This window comes from Nycticebus coucang, chromosome 5 (genome assembly GCF_027406575.1).
Source record: "Nycticebus coucang isolate mNycCou1 chromosome 5, mNycCou1.pri, whole genome shotgun sequence".
NCBI classification, from domain to species: Eukaryota; Metazoa; Chordata; class Mammalia; order Primates; family Lorisidae; genus Nycticebus; species Nycticebus coucang.
The window spans coordinates 127834718-127858288 of NC_069784.1; the positions used below are offsets into that span (position 1 = coordinate 127834718).

The 23571-nt window shown below is 38.6% G+C and overlaps 1 protein-coding gene across 2 annotated transcripts in view; it reads right to left on the reverse strand.

Moving 5' to 3' along the window:
• The window catches only part of SYNE1 (spectrin repeat containing nuclear envelope protein 1), a 467802-nt gene that overhangs the window by 84128 nt on the left and 360103 nt on the right, over positions 1–23571 (reverse strand). For both annotated transcript variants that reach the window (XM_053590506.1, XM_053590504.1), the window contains 12 exons: positions 22696–22878; positions 21236–21385; positions 20505–20681; positions 19558–19713; positions 12523–12678; positions 11331–11501; positions 8865–8998; positions 8293–8497; positions 6209–6391; positions 5457–5603; positions 2975–3129; positions 1831–1978 (listed from right to left, as the gene is read on the reverse strand). In XM_053590506.1, the coding sequence (XP_053446481.1) occupies positions 1831–1978; positions 2975–3129; positions 5457–5603; positions 6209–6391; positions 8293–8497; positions 8865–8998; positions 11331–11501; positions 12523–12678; positions 19558–19713; positions 20505–20681; positions 21236–21385; positions 22696–22878 (1965 nt within the window). The remainder of the gene's footprint in view (positions 1–1830; positions 1979–2974; positions 3130–5456; positions 5604–6208; positions 6392–8292; positions 8498–8864; positions 8999–11330; positions 11502–12522; positions 12679–19557; positions 19714–20504; positions 20682–21235; positions 21386–22695; positions 22879–23571) is intronic.

Sequence of the window (23571 nt, forward strand, 5' to 3'; positions counted from 1 at the left end):
ATTCACTTACCCCATAATTTGCTCATTAAGATGCTCAATTTAATAACTTTTATTATATTTAAAGACTTGACAAACTGTCACCTCAATCAATTTTAGAATATTTTTCATTATGTGAAAAAAGAAACTCCACGCTCATTAGCAGTAGCAATCACTCCCCACTTTCTTCCAGTCCTCCAGTCCCAAGCAACCACTAATCTATGTTATAGCGCTAAGTTTTGCCTATCCTAGACATTTCTTATGAATGGAATTATGCAATATATAGTCTTTTGTGACTGGTTTCTTTCCTTTAGCTTTAGTTTTCAAGATTCGTCCATGCTGCACTAAGTATCAGGACCTTGCTCCTTTTTATTGCTGGTTAATATTATTATATGAATGTATCACAGTTTACTTATCTATCCATCAGTTGATGGACATTTGGGCTGGTTCCATTTTTTGGCTATTATGAATATGGCCACTGTGAACAATATACATGTACTTCTATAAGTCTTTGTGTGGACGTACATTTTCATTTATCTTGGGTAGATACTTAAGAGTAGAATTTTTGTGCTATGTGGGGACTCCATGTTTAACGTTTTGAAGAACTGCCAACTGTTTGCCCGAGCGGCTTCACCACTCTACACCCCCACCAGCAGGCTCCCATTTCTCTATGCCTCACCAACATTGGTGCCTCTTTCATCATAGCCATCCTAGGGGGTAAGAAATAGTATCTATCCCACTACAGTTTAGTTCTGTTGTCTTTTATTTCACCATCTGTCAATTCAGTAAAACTGTATTTAAAAATACCTTGTACATCTTTAAATTCTCTATTTTTAAAATTTCAGCAAAATGCTTCAAAAGTAGTTTCATTTTCTTTTAAGCTCTAAATCAAGCTTTCTCTGCCCATAGGTAAATCCCATCTCTCCACGGGATGGGAACTGATGACTCCATACTGAACCTCAGAGTCAAAGCATTCTATAATAGACATACTCTTATTTGACAATGTGAAGGTTACTTTCTTTGCATTATTATTGTTATTATTATTGCTTAATATTTTGATGCAGCAATTCTCTGATTTCTTTTCTGAATGTATTTATGTTCGTTCATTCTTTACGAGGTTTTTGTTTCTAGTCCTTATCTTAAACATTGTTATTGTTATTAAATTTTAAGCCTCTTTAATTTTGTGAAGGCAAAAAGTGGAAACCTAATAAACACATGTATATGTAAAAATAATAATAATAATAATGAAAAAAACTTAGTTACACCAGTAAATAGCGAATAGGGACTAATTGTTGGCCAGTTCATTAACATGCTTTTTTGCATATGATTCTTTCTCTGTGTTCCTTGAGAAATAATTATAATGGAATTTGATCATGAAGTACACTGGGAGATCACTGATCGCTTTTCCTTTTATAAAATTCATATATGTTTTTTAAAGAACACACAATTTTTAATGACTTTTGATCAAAGCATAGACCCTTAAGCAATTAGTCTTGGCAATATTAATGTTGTGGTCTCCAACTCAGTCTGGACATTGTGTACCTGTCTGTACTCTTTATACCAATCCCACCCAGCCCCCAGGAAGCAGTTTTTTGCCACAGTTTCAGCATTTTACCCTGCAAGGTGCTGAAGCCTCACACGTGCTTATACCCAACTGTGGAGCAGAGAAATGGATTACATTTTTGTAATTAAGATATCAAGGCCTCAAACTTAAAAAGAAGGCATAAATGATGTCTGCCTTTGAGCAGACTCTGTACACGGTACAGGATTTTAATTTTCCCACATGGCATTTTATAGCATTAGTCACGGATCTAAAACTTTTTTATTACCCCCAAGTCTACTGGTGTAACTTACCTCATGTGCTCTCTGTTGTTCCAAAAGATGCTGGTAATTGCCTGAAATCTCTACTGCTAACTTTTGTTCCGTTTGAACCAGGAATTCCATCCATGTTTCACATTTTTCCAAGAAAGTTTGATGTTGTAGCAAAAATGACTGCAACTTACTGACAGAACGAGGGACAAGGCATAATGATTATTTTGCTCCTTATTTTTATATCTCTAGTATATAAAACTAGATTAAGTAATCTCTGCTTCCAATTCTAACTGGACCATCCACAAAGCTTTCAAGTTAGGAGGTAAAATTAAAAAAAGAAAGAAAATTGAAAAAAAGCATAAGTTTAAAATGTTAACTTTTTAAATGATAAAAATTATGCATGTACCTTTAATAAGTTCTTGCTTAAAAGATTTTCCAGATTAAAGCACTATTCAGTCCATCAAAACTGGAAAAATACTTTGCAATTTGAATTTCGCACTTCTAGATCAGATTCTGTCAGTATTATTGGAAAGACCAGAATTTATAAATATTCACCATGAACTTACACTCCGCTGATACATTCAAACCCTGACACTATGATTAGAATGCGTCCCCTCCAAAATTCAAGTGTTGAAACTCAATGGCCAATGAGATAGTCCTACCAGGTCAGGCCTTTAAGAAGTGATTAGGCTGTGAGGGATCAGGCCCCTTATAAAGACGATTCACGCTGTGTGAAGCACTCCTGCCCTTCCACCTTCCTCCTGCCTGTGAGGACATCACATCCCTTCCCTCCTAAGGATACGGCAAGAAGGCGTCATCTTGAAAGTAAAGAGGCGCCCCCACTGAACGACTGACCCTGCTCACACGTCCTACCTCCCGGAACTGTGAGGAAATAAATACACAGCAGAACCTCCACAGTTGACCACATCCCCACATTGACCGCCTCCTTCAGATAACCTGATTTTCACAGGCTGGACATGCACCACATGTACGTGTCTGCCCAGAAGGCCTAATCCCTCACGTTGACCACCTCTGTGTGTTGACCAGGCTGTGACAGTCCCTTAGATGGTCAACTTACAGAAGTTTTACTGTATATTCTTTACAAATTACCCAGCCCGTGGTATTTTGCAGTAATAGAATAAAACAGACCAAGACAACTGGTGTGAACAGAGCATCTCCTGTTTACCTGAATCTTTCTGTGGTCTGGGAGGAGATCAGAGACCAGTGACGGTTCAGATTCTGCAGCCTTTTGATTTCCTTATCGTTCAGGGGTAGCCTATACCCGAGTTCATTTAGACGGTCTAAATCTGGAGCCATGCTGCTGAATTTTAACATCTGTCCCTAAAAGCAAGAGTTAAAAGCAGGTTTGTCACCATAGACAAAAAGGGCAGGACTTTTCAAAGTGTACAGTGATTTCAGGAAGAAGCCGGTCTCCAGTCTGCTATGTGTTTCGGCCACTTGCTTGCAGTCTCCAGGGCTAGAGAGAGAAAAGTGGAATCTCCTATTCAGAGTGGGCTGTTGCTGCTGCTCTTGTTTCTACAGCTACTCATTATCCTTCACTGAATACTTAGTAGGCCGTGTGCATTGCCTTAGGACTTGATTTATTTACTCATAGGTAATTCTTGATAGAACTAATAAAGGATGAAAATTATGCTGATGAGTAGAAAGCCTAATTTCTTGCCTTTTGTATTTAATTTATTCATGCTAATCCACTCCTGTAGCATTTAATAATAATAATAGTTATAACAGTGATAGCTAACATTAATTGAGCTCTTACTATGAATTGTTCTTAAAACCTTCAAAGTAACGACTCCTTTCACCTTTATAACAATCCAAACATGAAGTAAGTATCATGGCGATTCCCTCTTTACAAATGAAGAAAGAGAGGCACAGAAACTAAGGAAAGTGCTCAAGGCCACTCAGCTAATAAGTGGTCAACATAAACCATTGGGTTCTTGCTACACTTGAACTATGACCATACATTGTGCCAAGACCCCAGCACCCAAGTTGGTGAGACTTACTCAAAAGAGCAGTCTTCGCTTTCAGATCTCTTTCCTCTCTTCAAACACAAGACAAAGCTGCCTGTTCTGGTCTTTCATAGGCATTCTTGGTTTTTTTGTGTGTTTGCTTGTTTTTGTAAGAGATGGGGCTTGCTCTACCACTCAGGCTAGACTGCAGTGATGTGATCATAGCTCACAGCAACTACAAACTATTTGGGTCCAAGTGATCCTCCTGCCTCAGCCTCCTGAGTAGCTGGTTGGTAGGTGTCACCAAACATGGTTAATTTTTCTTATTTAGAGATAGAATGGTTTCAAGCTCCGGGCCTCAGGTGATCCTCCTGCCTCAGCCTCCCAAAGTATGTGAACGCTGTGCCTAGTCCCCTGGGCGTTCTTTTCTCCATCTAGGAAATTGATCACAGAAAGGAGAAAATGGCAGGACACTTTGGCCATGGGTGTGTTTTCTCTTTGTAAAAAATCTCATGATCCCTGAACAAAAAACAACAAATCTTCAGATGTACTGAAGCCAAAGCATGACTATTATATGACAGTGGTTCCTTCAGCACTGAACAAGACAGTCCTTCCCCTTGGGGCACTTGGAGGGAGTAAAACACTATTGCAACAGTAGAGGCCATAAAATAACTATCACCTACTCACATGAAAATAATTAAGACATGACAGAGAATAGGAGGAAAAGATGTTTGTGATGGCGTGAGCCACTGGGAGCCTCGCCCTGGGGAGGGTGGCCCTGGAGGCTTTCCTGAGAGAGTGACATGGAAGAAAAGGATCAGGACTTTACTCTTTTTGATGGGGAGGATGATGGTGGGGGCAAGAAAAGAATCCAGGAAAGGGAAACATCCCAGACACAGACAGCAGGAAGCACTGTGGCTTCCCAGTGGCAGGAGGGGAAGATGGCAGTGGCACAGCGTGACACACTTCACTGCGCTGCCCTGATAACCACATGATCTTTGTCCCAAGAGCAGTACAAACCCACTGAGGGTCTTAACCAAAGAAGTAATATAATAAAATTTGCATGTCTATTTTATTTACTTGATAGAAAGTTTCAAATAGTTCATAGCTAAGTAGAACCATTTTCTTTTGAAAAAACTATTAATGATTTTTTTTATTAACTAATCATGATTTAGTGTACATTGCAAGGTAAAATGTGATGTTTTGATATATGTATTCATTACGGAATGATTAAATCAAGATAATTGAGCAACACCCCTCCACCCCCTTTTTTTTTTTCAAGAAAAAAGAGCTTTCTCGCAGCCAAGGGGAATTATAGGGTAGGGAAGGTGGATGTAGCTGTGTGTGGGGCCATGGCACACTGGGGTAGCTGTAAGTAAAAATGGATGATTCTAGGGATGGAGACCAGAGACTGACGAACTATTAAGAAGATGAAGGACTGGGATGGAGAGGGACTCCAGGTGAGAAGGAAGAGTAAGGAAGTTTCTTAGGACGGGTCCTGGCCAGGCTCCCATCTTGGACTCAAGAGATCAGGCCGTGTTCATTGCCAAGGTGGAGTTTACCCCTTACAGCAGAGAAGAAGGCAGCTCCCATGAGCATCTCATGGGGAGCTCAGGATTGAGAATATGTCAGTTTTGAGTTTTCCTTAGATTTTCAGGACAGAAAATTGAAGCTCTGGGATTCAGATCTGAACACACCTACCTTAAGCTCTTCCATCCTTTCCTGGATGGTAGAGAGGTCAGATGAGTGGCTAGGGTCCTGTCCTTGGAGTATGTCCTCAGCTTCCACTATCCAGGCCTCCAAAGCTTCCAAACTCTTGGCAAAGGTTTCATAGTCAAGAACTCCAGCCTTTTTTTTCCACAAAAGAAATCGGTATTTTAGTTAAAAAGTATTGGCTTTTGAAATCTAGTGAGAGGGTAAATATTAAAACTATTTTTCATATTCCTGTACTGAATTGTTATTTTCAAGATGTCATTTCTAAAAAACAAGGCTATAATGATTTAAATTTTCTTCACTTTATGCGATTTTTCTAAAAAGTAGAATTATTTCTCTATGTACCATTAGTCCATAACCAATTAAAGTTCATAACCAATTCTTTAAATACATGATTAATCAACATGTGTGAAAAATATTGCAATTCTTATAAAAGCCTGTTACATAAACACAAATATTAATATTAAAATGTTTAGTGTTTAATATTGCTTATTAGTTGAACAAACCATGGAGACAGGCATTGGTACAGGGACTTGCCTCCCAAACCAATTTTAAAATTTCTTTGTAGAGAACAGTGCAAAACTTCCACCTTCCCTTGTCCTCCCTGACACGTCCAAGATTATTTTTTCTTTAGTGTGAAGGAGGCATCATATCCATGGTGAAAAATCCTTTTCCTGTGTGTATGCCTAGACATTATAGCACCCTGAATTCATAACAAACACTGAACGTGAGCTCTGTACCTGCAACACAGCCTGCTGCTTGCAAAGAGCCTGCTCTAGGGCATGCAAGTGTTGACTCAAAGACAGCTGATCAGACTGAATGGCTGACGCAGCTGAAGTATCCACTTGTTGCTTGAGTTGCTCTCCCAGCTCATGGAGAACAAAAAGGGAATCCTTCACTGTCCCCAGGCCTTTGAGGAGGTCCTACAGAAGGCGAAAATATGACCAAACAACATGGTCAGTGCACTCCTTCTCATAAAGAGCAATCTGCAAAGGGCCACCCCTCTAGAAACACACAATTCTTATTTATCACATGATCAGACTAAAGCACCTCCACCTGCACAAAAATAACCAAGAATTATCCAATTGTTAAAAATAGTTTGTATGTGTTTTACTCCTGTTAATAAAAGCCCCATAGCTTCGTTATAGGATGTTAGGGAAATACGGGAAAACATACATAAATTAGTAAAAAACCCAACGCAATCCCCAAGTAAGAGCCAATAACTGGAAACATTTTAGCAGACTTTCTCTTGCTTCATTATGTAGCAGATATCAAATTGAAAACTGTATTTTACCTTTCTCCACTTACTATTATTATTATACCCACTAGGAATTAATTTGTCAGTGGTATCTTCTGTATCTGTGTGGTCACATATTGTAGTTACTTTAATCCTCCTAGCTCAGTGGAGTAAAGAACCCAGTGATGATCTGGTGGGCAGAGGTAAGTTCAGTTTGTGTCTCCATTATTTTCCATGGCATCTCTTGACCCCAACTTGGTGAAATACTCTTATACGCTCAAAAATATAAGCCAGTAGAAATTCCCCATGTTTGACTTCTAGCCATTAAGACCTAATAAGTGACTGTCTCTTTTGTCTGTTGCTGGTACCCTATGGTGGAGATTACAGAGCCTGCCCAGTAACTACTCTGAGAGAAAGAAAAGCCAAGGGCAGCTGGGTGTGGTGGCTCACACCTGTAATGCTAACACTTTGACTAAGGCCAAGAGCTAGAGTCTATCCTGAGTGCCGTAGTTGAGACCCTGTCTCAAAAGTACTAAAATCAGCTGGGTATAGTGATGGGCACCTGTAGTCCTAGCTACTTGGGAGGCTGAGGCAGGAGGATAACTTGAACCCAGGAACTGGAGGTTGCAGTGAGCTGTATTTATGTCATTGCACTCTAGTCTTGGCAACCGAGTGAGACCTTGTCTCAAAACAAAAACAAAAACAAACAAAAAAACGAAACAAACAAAAACCAAAACCAAAAAGGGCTCCTTGACCTTGACACAAAGTATGTTTCAATGCAATGATATTGAAAATGACAGCTCTTGCAAGGATATGGACCAAAAAAGGCCTATTTTATGTTTGTTGCCAATATTCATCTCTAGCTTTAAGCTGATTTATGGTCAAAGGTATTACACTAGATTAAACTTAAAAATTAGGTAATTTTAAAAGTTGTCTAATTCTAATAAGCTAATTTGGGAATGAAGATTTTTGTAACAAGTTCAAGAAAATAGAGACAAATAACAAATAATAAGAGCCATGTCACGGATGAAACCAGAGAAGAGCTGTTCCCACAAACCTTAAGTAGGTTACTGGCAGCTATAGTGAAAAAGAGAATTATTAAAAAGCTATTAAAAAGAAGTAAAACTGGAGAGACTTTTTTCTACAGTCTTAGAAAAAAGATGAAAATCTTAGATGAAACTAACACGTAGATGTTTACATGGGCGATAATGAATCTAAATGGATGCTATCTTTAATAATATATTTTTAAAAGATACAACATTATTCCCCGCATGGTCATGTCTCGTAATGACTGTGTCAGTAAAAACACAGAGGCTAAATCTTTCACACGGATCGCACTCCATTAGGAAAAATGGGAAAACGACTCACCTTTTAAAATGAAACAATGGGTGGGGAACCTCTTAATAAGATGCATGTGCAACTGTATTCTGAAAATCAGGCAGGCTTTGTGGCACTGAGGCAATTCTTTTATAAAGAATAGTCTCACATACGAAGACATCCCAAAAGCTTATACACGTCAGCCTAGCCTTGCGAACCTGGGAAGGGTAAGAATGGCATGGTGGGGAGCCGCGACAGCTCTGAACGTACATTGCAACCCTGGATCCACGTAGCAACTTCCTCGTCGGGGATGTCCTTGCTGGTGGCTGCCTTCAGCAGCTCATTGGTTCGATCCTCCTGCTGCTGAACGGTTGACGCGCACTGTTTGGAGTAGTCCTTGAATCTCTGCCAGAGCTGGAGCAGGGCCTTGCTGGAGTGCAGCTGCTCAGCAATCTCTTCCAGCAAGTTATTCCATCTGGAAATGATAGCCAACACTCAGGGCCGATCACCACCTCTCAGCAAATGCCCGGATTTACTATTTTATTTTTCACAATCCTGGTGCCTGTGAATATGCTCATAATGGAAGGATGAGTCATTTCTATTGAACTTATTTTGAGGGTAGTTGATCTTATTTAAAGGATGAGGGTGATCTGGGTGTGCAGCACGTCTAATTCTTTGTAAATACCTTGACTGCACTTATCATTATGTTCATTTTGTAAAAACCAAAACTTTGATTAGACTCTATGGCGCTCAAATTCAAAATGTCAGAAAGTTTTGATTTGAATCATTACTTACTATAAGGCTGTGATATAGATAATGTGTAAAGTCATCGTATGCCATACCTCATATTGGCCTCTTTCAGGGTATTGGTGAGTGTTTCTGTCACAGGTGGGTGACACTCTTTTAATAGCTGGTTGGTGACTGAGCCAAATTTCTGTAAGCTCTTTTCCTGTTTTTCAAGATCATCTTGAAGACTCTGCCCAAAGCAAAACATCCCACAGATGACATGACAGGATCTAACTTCTAATAAGCAAGTTTAAAAGTAATTTATATGTTTTCCTAAATACATATGAATATATAAACTCATGCATGACTTTGCACCACTGGATTATAAACTTTTTTAGTCTTTTCTTCTCCTTTTAATGATTTTTTTTTTTTAATGTCTGTGAGAACAAAGTCTTAAAAATTAAACCTTGACATATTGGCACCTGGATTCTGCTGGAAGAGCTCGCATAGGGTGCCCTTGTCTGTGGACTGGTAGGAAGCTGGTGGTGGCCTACATAATGTGCCATTTGTCATAGTGTCGCTCTGGTTGATCTGGCCAAACCCAAGGCTAGATCTCCACATTATATAGCTAGAGTGGTTCTACCACAAACTCCTAATAATTAAAGACTAAAAGCATAGCTTTTCTGAGTTCTGTGAGTGAGTATTCTTCCTTGCAGAGACTTAAAAATCTTAAGACTTTATTTTTAATTGACAAATAATAATTGCATGTATAAGGTACAGTATGATGTTTTTATATAGGCTTCCATTGTGGGATGAATGAGTGAAGCTGACGTACCTACTAATTTTTGTCTAAAAATGCCAAAATCATAGAAGTAGACAGTAGAATGGTAATAACCAGAGGCTGAGGGGTGGGTGATGGCTGGGGAAAAGGGAGATGTTGACCACACAGGTGCAGCTATACAGAAAGAATGAACTTGGTGGTCTACTGTACAGAATGATGACTATAATGAATACAGAATAATAGGATACATTGTATATTTCAACAATGCTTCCGGCAGAGAATATTTATTAGATAAGCCTGATGGAGTCTTCTACCTAGAACCAGGAAAGGATCTGGAAGAAAGGATTTTCCCTAGAAATGTAGCCAAAGTGATAGAGTTAAGTTTTTACTAAAACTCCATAGGATAAGTAGGCTAAAAACTTAGAACTATTTTAACATAGTATCTGATTAACCTCATGTCAAAACATTCAAGGAAAAGCTATTTACTGCTTTCATGTCTTAAGACAGTCCTTGCAAGTGTTAAACACGGAATATGCTAAATTTAAAAAGTGCTTCTAGCCTCATCAAAGGTATAAATATATTTTTAAATTTAGTATCCTCCAAATAAGTTTTGATGGGCCTTAGCATCTACAATAACTACGTAAGTTTTTAAAAAGTATATACAGTATATATGTATTTCTTCCTTTCTCCCTCCCACCCCACCAAAAAAAGACATTTCCTTAAGAAGGTTTGCATATAAGGTCAACAACATATATGCTCCGATTGCTAAGCTGGGATGTAGGATGGGATATAAGGAAAGTAAATGCCACACCCTTGCTGAAACCCTGTCCATGGGGGGCCTGTCCAAGCCCACAGTCTGTGTTGTTTAACCAAGAAGAAAGACCAGTGGCAGGTGAGAATGGCCAGATTAGGAAGGGAGGGCAGTGACCTAGGACAGGAGTAAGTGCTATGTTCAAAACAAACAGCAGGGAGGCCATTCTAGATGGACGAATGTAGTGAGAATGGACACACAGGAAACTGACCCATATGCGCCAGAAAGGAGGCTTGTGTGGACACACTGAGTAGGCCACTGATACCCTAAATCAATAGAAAACAACTGAATGGTTCACACAGCACCACTTCTGCTATTTTCCTCTTTGTTTTCTTTTTAATGCCTCAGTATATGTTTGGAGACGCAGGATAAAAAAAGAAAGGGGAGACAAGTGGTGGTGGCGAGGGACAAAGGAGGTTGATTTGGGCATAAAATCATTTTACAAAAAAATGTTTATGTGGATATTTCTATAACAGGAATAATTAAAAACCATTTAGGTAGGTACCAGCTAATCCAGAATTTGGCACTCACAGGCAAGTCTGATTAAGTAACAATAAGGCAGGTGCTACTAGTTTTAAAGATGGTACAGATAATGAAATGTAACTAATATATGGGTTGACTATACTCCTAGGATGTTGGGAGGCCGAGGCTGGTAGATTGCTTGAGCTTAGGAGTTCAAGACCAGCCTGAGCAAGAGTGAGACCCCATCTCTACTAAAAATAGAAAAACTAGCCGGGCAAAGCTGTGCACACTTGTAGTCCCAGCTACTTGGGGGGCTGAGGCAAGAGGATTGCTCTAGCCCAAGAGTGTAAGGTTGCTCTGAGCTCTGATGATACCAAGGCACCCTACCCAGGGTGACAAGTCAGACTCTGTCTCATAAAACCACAGTAATACCTGGGCAATATTTCAGGATGATGTTTCAATTTGCCAATGTTTTGGTTTTCTCAAATTAAAAAGAATGTTAAGGAATGTCTTAAATTCATTCCTTACCTGAAGATTGTGGACCTGCACTTGCACAGCTTCTAAGGAGCCAGTCAGCAGACGGAATCGGGAAAGAGAGTAGCGGGCTTCCATGAGGGAACTGTTTATCTCGTCAGAGGCTGCCTTGTGGTTGTTCCATTGGTCAAGCACTGACTTCAACTGCAGCTTTAATTGCCCAACCTTTCGAAAAAGACATATGCTTCTTACAATTACTTAACATCTAAAACAATGGAACACACATTCAACTGATAGAAAAACATTACTGTCTGAGAACTTGATCAGAGTGTCAGATCATAAACAAACAACAACAAGAAAATTTTAAAAGGTAAAATGTGGCAACTTTGAAATTCACGTCTTTCACACTTATGAGCAGGCAGTCTAAATAGAAATGCTTAAAAATGTGATTAATTTATAAATATATATGTATTTTGAAGTGATAAAAGGTCAAAATGAACAGTTTAGAAAATGCATCAACTCATTTATCCCTGGTAACAACCTTCTGAGGTAACTACAGTCATCTCAGCATCATAGAGATGAGGAAACTGAGGCACTAAAAGGTCATAAACATTGCTCGGACCATCCTGGTAGCATGTGAGAGATCTCGGTTTGAATCCAGGTCGTCTGTGCCAGGAAATAAAATCTGTAGCTGTATCTATCTCACAGGTGCCCGCCCACACTCAAATGAGTCTCAGCTGCTTGGGAGGCTGAGGCAAGAGAATCATGTAAGCCCAAGAGTTAGATGTTGCTGTGAGCTGTGTGACGTCATGGCACTCTACCCAAGGGTGGTACAGTGAGACTCTGTCTCTACAAAAAAAAAAAAAAAGAAGAAGAAGAAGAAAAGAAAAAAACACCTCAGAAGATTCTTTCCTCACCTTTATCTCTGTCAGAAAAGTTTTTAGTTTGGTCTTTATCACTTAGAAATATAGCTACCCAGGCTTGGGATAGACATTTAAGAATTATCTGTAGTCGTGGGACCAGATAAGATTATGAGCAGAGTAATGTAATAGACTTACTGTAAGAAACATCAGAAACTAGAATTATTTTTTACAAAAAAAAAAACAGGTTCAAGGAGGGCGTTAACAATACAAAGAGACAATGTATAGATCTGATACTTAATTTACTCAGTCATTCTAGGGAAATTAAAACCCAGAGTCAGGACGTGAGCTGGCAAACAGGTCTGGGATGGGCTGTGCAGTATTACCATGTGGACTAAATTCGCCCAGGTTTGGCTGAGTTCTTGAAGGGAGCTCACGACAGTGGCACAGACGTCTTCCTTCTTGTTCTGAATCAAAGCAAGTCCATTCTGTTCAATTTTCTCGACTTCTTTTTCTTTTGCTTTAATCAAATCTTCCAGACCCTGAAAGATTTTAAAAAATAGTTACTTTAAATTGTTCTATTATGGAACTCTGGGGTGCACTGAAATTGAGCCATTACAGTTTCATGTCCTGAAAACCTTTTACTAATCCAAAAACCTTATCATTCTCAGAAGAGGGTTGCCATAGAGGTACTTCTTCCTATACTTAAATGGAAAAAAAAAAAAAAGAAAAAGGAGTGTTTTTATACACGGAAAATTAGCATAAATTTCAAATAAAATTTGATCATCTACTAGATAAGGAAATGTCACTTTGTAATTTTTTCAAGAAACTACAAGGAAAGAAACATATGGTAATTTCAAGGAAATGGTAATAAGATTTATACTCTTAAATTCATATATATTGGTGTTAAAAAAGTCAAACAGCCTAGCCCATAAGAAGAAATGCAATAGAATGGCATTCTGGGGCCACGTGTCTGAGATTCAGTCACATTTCCCCTACTGTAAGGCTGTGTCACTTGGGTAAGGGAGACATTTCTACCAGGTCTCAGTTTCCTCAGATTGGATATGAGAAGATTGGAAAAGAGCATCTCTATTACACTCTCTCTTGCTAAAATACTCTGATACTGTATGATTCTGAAAGGTGACGGGGCTTTTCTCATGAATCAAACCCTCATTTTCTTTAAGACGTGCATTTACAGCTGGCATACAAAATGCTCAAGAATGAAAAGTGAAATGAGGAAAAGATTTGGGGCTCCTACTTAACCGTACATCAAAATCCTGACATATTTAATGCCATCAGAAAATCTGAGACGCTCAGTGAAGCGGGCTGATACACTATCAACATTTTATAAATAAATGGGAGATCAAGTCACCAGCCTGTTGTTAACGGAGTTGGTGAGAGCCGAGGGGAGTGGAGATTAAACACAAGCCGTAGAGCCTATTGACTCCCAGCTCAATGCTGGAGATGAATCAGCTGACCCTCCAACTTGGAGCGATATAAATCCCATGTGGGGGTGATAAGCCAGAAATTAAGGCATGCTTACATTCCCACCTGCAGAAGTGTACCCCCACAACTAAAATAAAATTGTGGGCCCTGGAGGTTATAAAAGAAGAGAGAAAATTACAAAATCTTTTAGGTTTGGATAGTGTTTCAACTATGCAAGAAAGATTCTGACTATGATCCAAATATGGTAATAATACTGGAGAACCCAGTCTCTGCTATATTAATTACAAATTTTGCACTTCTTGGGCCAGGCGTGGGGAGGCCAAGGCAGGTGGACTGCTTGAACTCAGAAGTTCCAGATCAGCCTGAGCAAGAGCAAGACCCAGTCTCTACTAAACACAGAAAAACTAGCTGGTGTGGTGGTGGGCACCCATAGTCCCAGTTGGGAGTCTGAGGCTGAGGCAAGAGGATCACTTGAGGCCAAGAATTTGAAGTTGCTGTGAGCTGTGATGACTCCATGGCACTCTAGTTAGGACCAGAAAATGAAACTGTCTCAAAAAAAGAAAAAAAAAATGTGTGCTTCTTTTAAAATAGTTTTTGCCTCTTTTATTTTTGTTTCTGTTGTGGTGCAACATTTAATCTATTTCTACTTCATTTATAAAATAGGGATAACAATACATTTATTTTTACCCCAAAGGAATAAAATTATAAATACATATGAAATATCTTTTAAGCTGTCAAAAACTAGCTACATGTAAGGTAATATTTTATTCAGCCATTTGGCAGTCTGCCATGTTTCAGCACAAATTTATTTATTCTTCTGTACTGAATTATCATGAAGTTATTTTTGTCCTGGTGTGTTAATTAGAAATTCATGCATTTAAGTAGCTTAAAGGGATCATTTTTGTTTTTCATATTGTTCTTTGATTTCCACTGTATAATTCTGCCAATATTTTGACAGCTTTGAGAATTACCAGAGAATGAATGTAATGATTATTGGGGTTATAGGTCCTTTATGCAATATGAAAAACACATTATCTTTACTATTTAATGACTTTGCTCTTTATTTCTTTAAGAGATTAAATAACCATAAATAATCCTTCTAATATAATAATCCTGAACATAAAATTCTAAAAGTTAACCATTAAAAATTAACTTTATCTGGCTCAGCGCCCATAGCACAGTGGTTATAGCATCAACCATATACACATACATTGTGTGAACCCAGCCCAGGCCAGCTAGGCAGCAATGACAACTGTGGCAAAAAAAAGCTGGGCGTTCTGGCCGGCGCCTGTAGTCCCAGCTACTTGGGAGGCTGAGGCAAGAGAATCCCTTGGGCCCAAGAGTGTGAAGTTGCTGTGAGCTGTGATGCCACGGCACCTGCCGAGAGTGACATAGTGAGACTCTGTCTCAAAAAAAAAAAAAAAAATTAAGTTTATCCTCATTTTTCTACTGATTTTAACTTTTCTCAGTGAACATTAAATAAATAAGCCACTTCTTAGAAACATATATCAAAAATGCCATACACGTGTCTTGACATAAGAGCAAAACATAGGAGGGAAATAGGATTGAAATACATATTTTGTGTAAAATAGAGGTGTTTTACTTTTCCTTTCAATAACAAAAGATGATTCTGTTTCTGATCAACGAAGGAAAACACCAAACCTAACATTTTTATTACGATAAATCATTCTTAACTTGGGTTAATTCAGAAATATCAGTTTCATGTTGTATTAAATTAATAAATCACCGCTAAGAGACTGGGAAAATATTCAAGATTTTTAAAACAAAATACATCTTGAATTGAGTCACCAATTTAAGTATAATAGCTTGAATTTCACAGTTTGGTCCAAAAGAACAATTTCTCAAAAATGACAATTTTATCAAGGTTTACATTATTGCCAAGCAGAATCTTTCAGTTAGGCTATTGTGATTTATATGTGATATCCCCAAATAACTAGAGGGGCTGCTTTCATTCTGTCTTTTGTTTCAGAAAAATGACTTTTCATTTGAAATCACACATTGGCGCTAATGTACAGTTCTTTAAACCACACTTGAGCTTTTCTTTTGATCCTGCCTGATCTGATTCTCTGGGAAACGAAAGCTGAGTCCTAAGAGTAGTAAAATGTGGCCAAGCTTCTACCCTATTTTCAGATAGCAACGTGTCTTTGTTAAACAGAAGACATGAGCAGGAAAAGAAACAAAATGGAAAAGGGTGGGAAAAGCATATTAAAGAGAAGAAAGAATACTAAAAAAGAGTAAAAGTGAGAGGAGAAAGAAAGAAAGGAAAAGGAAAGTTCTATTAATGTGATAGTTTAGTCTTTCAATAGTAATGCCTGCTACCAAAAACACTCATTTTGCAAACTCTGACACTTAGAATCAACTTTTTTAATTAATGGAAATAATTTAACTTAGGAAGAACAAGTTGACTTTTTATTCTTCAAAGTAAAATTTTGAAATTCTGCCTTATTTGTACATTTCAGAATTTGTAGCCTGAATGAGAAATACGACTGGCCCTAGAAAGTTAATGCAATGACTCCCCTAGTTCAGGGGTCCTCAAATTTTTTAAACAGGGGGCCAGTTCACTGTCCCTCAGACCGTTGGAGGGCCGGACTATAGTTTAAAAAAAAAAAAAACTATGAACAAATTCCTATGCACACTGCACATATCTTATTTTGAAGTAAAAAAACAAAACGGGAAGAAATACAATCTCATCGCCTCATGTGGCCCCCGGGGCTGCAGTTTGAGGACCCCTGCTGGTTGATGTGTGTTTTCGGCCTCCGTCTTCTACACAGCCAGCCTCTGATGTGAGGCACTATTTTAAAAACTATTATTCCTTTTCCCCCTCCCCCACACCTTGTCTTAGATCATCTACTGCCTTCATATTAGAATTGAGTATGTTGGATTCTCGCTTCTCTATTCTTGTGATGCTTTATTAAGAAGAATGTGTGAGAGCCATCAGGGAGAGAGGAGGACAGAGGGGGTGGGGGTCCCGGTGTATGGCACGCCTCTTGGAGGTGGGACACAATTACAGGAGGGACTTTGCCTAACAACCACAATCAGTGTAATCTAATTCTTTATACCCTCAATGAATCCCAAACAAAAAAATAAAAATAAATAGACAAATTTAAAAAAAGCTTCTGTACAGCTAAGGAAATAATCAACAGAGGTAATAGTTTAGTTTTTTTGTCTTTGTACAGGCTATGATAGTTAAAAGAATTACCTTCTCTAAAAATGTCTACTGTTTGATCCCTGGAATCTGAGAGTATTTTACCTTACATGGAAAAGGAGATTTTCTTTATAGAATGTAAGGAAGTTATGGATCTTAAGACAAGGGAGAGCATCCTGGATTATCCATATTGGCCCAACATAATCACATGAATTTCTAAGACTGAAGAGGGACGTGGTGAAAGAGATGTGGGACGAAAGTAGCATTTGGAGTGATTTGATTAGTAGGAGCGGACGTGAGCCAAAAAATACAGGCAGCCTCTAATAGTTGAAGAAAGCAAGGAAAAATGGATTCTCCTCTAGAACTTCCAGAAAGATCAGCACTGCCATCAAGAGTTTCAACCCAGTGAGATCTACTTTAGATTTCTGACCTCTGTAAATCCATGTAAATGTATGTTATTTTCAGCTAAAAAAGAAAAAACTATTATTATTTTCAAGGCATTTTCTATATGATGTTTTTCTTTGTCATTTTTATGTAGTCTCAAAACTATAATCCGTCAGCTGGAGAGCCACTAGAAGGTTATGCTCTTCCTTTCTGAACTAAAAAGTTTTGACTGATGGCTGGGCACGGTCACTCACGCCGGTAATCCTGGCACTCTGGAAGGCCAAGGAGGGAGGATCACTTGAGGTTGGGAATTCAAGAACAGCCTGGGCAAGAGCGGACCTTGTTTCCACTAAAAACAGAAAAACAGTTGGGTGCTACGGCATGCACTTGTAGTCCTAGCTACTTGGGAGGCTGAATCATGCCCAGAAGTCTGAGCTATGATGATGCCACTATATTCCACATGGGGCGACACCGTGAGACCCTGTCTCAAAAAAACAAAAGTTTGACTGAGTGTTTATTAAATATATCTCTCATAAATATGTATCTTTACACATGTCCCAAACAACAAGAACCACCAAAAAAAAAAAAAAAAAAATGCTGGTTGGAAGGGAAATCATTACTGAAGTTCTTTCTTCTTGAGCCCTAGAACAGAAGAAAAACAAGATCCACGGAGAGGAGCTCTTCTGAAGAACTACTTCAAGTCTTCAATTGTTCTTAGGATACACCACAAGAAAATAGTCATCACTAATCTGTAGCTCAGTACAAATTAGTGGATTATTTTAAGAAATTATCACAGCATTAACTATAATCACTCACTTTTGGGGGTATAGACAAGAATACCTGGGGAGAGATTATATGTTCCATAGTCACCAGGAAACATCTGGATAGACACTGCACCACCTGAGTGCTCCCTCCTCATCACTAACAGCGGGAGTGAACTCTGCACACACCCCACCGACAAGGCAGGTGGTGACGCTGCCAGCAGAGCAGCACATGCTTGTTCAGAGAGCCCAACGAGAGTCCAGCCAAGGGTGTAGGCTAACATCCACTCAGAAATTACAGAGTAGAAAAGAGCAAGTTAGAGAAGGAAGGACACGGTTCAGCCACAAGTTCATAGTAAAATATTCAAGCACATGTCACGTGGACACTTGCTTGAACATTTGTTTGTTCTGAGACAGAGTCTCACTCTGTCACCTCTGCTACTGTGCCCTGGTGTCAGCCTAGCTCACAGCAACCTCAAACTCACGAGATTAAGCAATCCTGCCTCAGCCTCCCGAGTAGCTAGGACTACAGGTACTGCCACAACGCCCAGCTATTTTTATAATTTTAGTAGAGACAGGGTCTCTCTTTTGCTCAGGCTGTACTTAGAACTCCTGAGCTCAAACAGTCCTCCCATCTTGGCCTCCCAGAGTGTTAGGATCAACAGCGAGAGCCACAGTGCCTGACCTGTTTCTTCATTTTGTTTCTAAGAGACACAAGTCTCACTCTGCTGTCCGGCTGGAGTTCGGTGGTACAATCAGCTCACTGCAGCTTCAAACTCTTAGCTCAAGAGATCCTCCTACCTCAGCCTCCCGAGTAGCTAGAACTACACACACAGGTGCCTTCACACCCAGCTAATTTTTAATTATATTTGTAGAGACAGGGTCTCACTATGTTGTCCAGGCTAGTCTTGAGCTCCTGGTCTTAAGTGATTCTCCCACTTTGGCCTCCCAAAGTGCTGAGATGTGAGCCACAGCTACCAGGTATGAGCCACAGCTACCTGGCCTGCATGCTCATTTTGAATAAGTTAACAACAACAACAACAACAAAAAAAAGATATTTTAAAAATAATTGAGTTAATATGATTTGGGGTTTTGATTCGGCATAACTAATTGAGTTAATATGATTTGGGGTTATGATTTGAGTTAATATGATTTGGGGTTGGGCATAACTAATACTAGGAATTATTTTTAAACTCTTTGTGGTGATAATATTATGGTTGCATAATAAAATACCTATTTTTCAGAGATTGTATGATAGCACGTAGGAATAAAATGATATGTCTGGTATTTACTACGAAATCTTTTTTAAAAGAAAGAATTCAGGCAAATGTGTCAAAATCTTGATAATTATTACATCCAAAGCTCAGGGGGTCACAGCATTTTTCTCTACTTTAGGAGTATGATTGAAAATTTTCAGAATTTCAAACTTTTGAAACAGTTGAAAAAATTTATTCGTTAAAAAAGCTCTAAAAAAAGAAACAAACAACAAAATACAAAGAAAAAAAGAAAAAAAAAAAAGCTCCATAAACTCATACAACTAGACGCATTTGTTTCTAAATGCAACTTGGAAAAAATAATTCACTTAAAATTCTCAGAGCCTGCAAACTTCTTCAGCACACACGGAAATTCTAAGCAGAGCGTGTGGGCCGCGCCACACAGGTTACCTGGCAGTCCTTCAGGGCGTTCTGAACAGAGGCCTGGTCGCCCACACATTGCTGCTGTTTCACTTTCATTTCCTGAGTTTCACACCAAGTTTTCAGACACTGTACATTGTTTTCATATTCTGACCACGATTCCAGTAAGCCTTCCAAAAGCTGGATCTGCACAAACATAATAACGAGATGAGATTTTCAATTTTATCCTAAAATCAAATCATTGCCGGGCTAATTACTCTGACCAGTATTTCCTCCAAATTAAGAATTCTTAAAATACATGCCGTTACACATATGATTTAAAAAATGAATTTTATAAAGTGCGAATCAATAACTATTACTGGTAAGCAAGAAAGGACTAAAGTCAACGTGAAACAAAAGTAAAAGAAACTAAGATCCATCTTTAAAAATCTGAAACCATATGAAATATACAGAGTGAGGGGTGGGTAAGAGAAAATTGTTAACAAGATTAAAGAATGTTGCAGGGGTATCCAAGCTGCAGCTGGTGGGCACACGTGGATTATGCGTGAGGATGTTTTTGCTTATCTGTGGTGGCAGATACCACAAAAAATATGCATGGACCTTTTTTTTATCTTTGCTTATCAGTTTTATTTAGTGTTTGTATATTTAATGTGTGGCCCAAGACAACTCTTCTTTCAATGTGGCTCAGAGAAGCCAAAAGGTTGGACACCCCTGGAGCAATTGACATTCATTGGCCTTGCTGGAAGCATTCTTATGCTATAGCTACACTACTTATGAACTTGAGTTTTCCTTTCAGAAGGTGCCTGTTCTTGGGATTTTCTTTTTTTTTTTTTTTTTTGTGATTTTTGGCCAGGGGCTGGGTTTGAACCTGCCACCTCCAGCATATGGGACCGGTGCCCTACTCCTTGAGCCACAGGTGCCGCCCTGTTCTTGGGATTTTCATGTATGTATGGACAGCAGCAGGCCACCTGGCTTACCTTCTCACTTACTAGACCTTGCAAGATTTGCCAACTTTTATTCATTGCTCCAAGTTGCTCAGCAAAATCCGTCTTGTCACTGCGTTTACTTTCCACATCCTGACTGCTGATTTGTAACACTGACTGGTTCACAAAATCAACTGTCAACTGTTTACAGTTAATGTCTATCTTAAAACCCTAAAAAAGGGAGAAGAGAAAATAAGAAAACCAGGTTATACATAGAAATGTCTTACTGTTTTACCAGGAATTGGAAAGTCTTAAGTAACATTAAGATCGATGTTATCACGTCCAAGGCTTAGTCCAAATGGCATAATTGATGTGTATTTGCACGACCCATTATAATCATAGGTTGAGTATATAGTTGTATATATTTTTACAAACACAGTACATGTACATGAGTGTGTATATATATGTGTGTGTATATATATGTTTAGGTACAAGATGTAGAACTGGATAAATTTCATAACCTCTCCATAAAATATTTATAAATATGGAATCTATTTTTACGATTTCTATGATTAAAACAAAATTATTCAAAATTATTCCTAGCACAGGATAATTTTCTTGTGCCTCTATCTGTGCATGCAGTTTTCTTGCTGTTGAATGCCCATCTGGTCACCATGTAGGAAACATAAATTTTGAGACCTGATTTCCATAATAGGAGTTTTTGAGGTCATTCAAATAAAATAGTACAAAAACACAAAAAGTTAAAAGCAAAAAATGTTAGTTACCTTATATTTCTGAAGGTATTCATGAATTGCTTTGCCACCTATGGAGTTTTTTATATTATCTTCATCCTTTTGAATAACGTTTTCCATCAGAGAAATCCAGCTCATGACTTCAGAAATGGCATGGCGGGAAGGCAGCTTATCCATCTGGAGCTGTCCACGTCAGACACAGAACAATCGCCACGTGTTAAAATTCAAACCCGAGTTCTGCTAACTTACAACACCCACATTAAGTCTTATAAATGTACCAAGAGAAATAACTCTCTTTAATGGCATTTTGAGATCTTAACCCTATTAGAAGCTTGAAGTTAAACATTAAACACTGAACGGTAATAGTCATTTTATATTCACTTGACATCCAATACTACAAACATTGTGTAAACACAAACTAATTAATCAAAACACCAGCAAGAAGAAAATATGATTCTTATTTTATAGCTAGCTTTATGAGTTAAAAACTAAACTACAAAACATTCAACAGATGCATTTTATTAATTATCTTGTAAAATCTCTGTGTATTGTGACTCAGGAATGTTAAAAGAAGAAAGAAAAATACCACACTACAAGCTATCACTTTCTAGATTTTTTTGGCACTCTAATGTTTATTAAGAACATAGCCAATATTTGTAGTCTTTAACTAAAATATACTAAGAATTCCAAATCTTACTTAATATTAATATATCACACATTTATGCAGATTTGGAGGTACAGAAGCAATCATTTAAGATATTTATAAATCGGGCGGCACCTGTGGCTCAAGGAGTAGGGCGCCGGTCCCATATGCCAGAGGCGGTGGGTTCAAACCCAGCCCTGGCCAAAAAAAACCAACTTTATAATCATTTATAATATTTATAAATCAACTTCTATGTGGTGCTAAAAGATGCAGAGTTGAACATGGGATAGCTTCTGTCAACCAGGAAGGTCCACCTGCTGGTTAGGAGAAACCAGGCATACGCGTAGTATATGTACATACCTTGACCATAGCTTTCATGCCTAATACACAGCGATGAATGTCAAAGAGAGCTAAAGATAAAATTTTCTGGGACTTCAAGGTAGGCAGGTGTATTTCCAGATAAGAGGACTTCTTACATTGATGGAGTGGTAATTGCTGCCTTGTATGTAGGGTGATCATATTACATCATAATCTTTGTATCTACTCAATCTATGAGGGAGGTATAACTTCCCACAGTTTTTTACCCATGAGAAAACAGGATTTAAATGAGACCAGACAAAAATATCAATACACTCACACATGTTAAAAAAGCCCTTGGAAGAAATGCTATGTGGGCGGGGCTTTTTAAAATAGACTACGTTTAATCTGTAACACAATGAGAAAGAGAAAAGGGCAGCTGTATTAGACAAAGCTGATTTAAATATGTGAGCAAAAGCAAAGTAATTTGCTTTTCCCTTTCATACAGCTTAGGGTTATTATTAGCCATTAAACCAATCCCTCCTTTCTCTACCTGGTGGAGCTTCTCCTGGACGGCTGGAATATTGGTCAGCAGGTCTGTCCACTGGCCATCGATGCGTGACAGCTCAGAGCGCAGTGTGGCTGTGTCGACCTTCTTTAATCGAAGAAGCTGATTTCCAGTGCTCAGAACAGATGACTTCAGGGAAGATCTGGCATCTACTTCTTTAGAAAACTCCTGAAAGAAGTAGTGACTTTCAAATTAGGTTTAAACAGCCAGACCTTTCATTAAAGGAAAGAGATCAACTTAATGTGTGAAATAATGCCCTTTACATCTTTATAGGGGGGTTACGCTGAGGCAAATGAGAGAAACATGCTTTTACCCTTGAATGAAAGCCGATTAGGAAGCCATTATCTGAAAACTACTTTATTTATTTTTTTATTAAATCATAGCTGTGTACATTGATATGATCATGGGGCATCATTCACTAGCTTTACAGACCATTTACCAAATTTCACATATACCCTTGTAAGAAAGGGCAATGTTGAGTAGTTAAGTCCTATTATTTTGCATAATTTTCTTTTTTGAGACAAGGACTTGTTTTGCTGTCCCAGTTAGAGTGCAGTCCTGTCATCACAGCTCACAGCAACCTCCAATTCCTGGGTTCAAGTGATCATTCTGCTTTAGCCTCCCCCCGCCCACCCCCACCAGAGCTGGGACTACAGGTGTGCACTACCAAGACAGCTAATTTTTCTATCTTTTTTAGAGACAAAGTCTTGCTGTTGCTCGGGCTGGTCTCCAACCTTCTGGCCTCTAGCAATCCTCCCACCTCAGCCTCCCGAAATGCTGGAATTACAGGAATGAGCCATTGTTCCTGGCCTTTAATTTGCATAATTACTGAATGCACATAGTTAACCTTAATAAATTTTC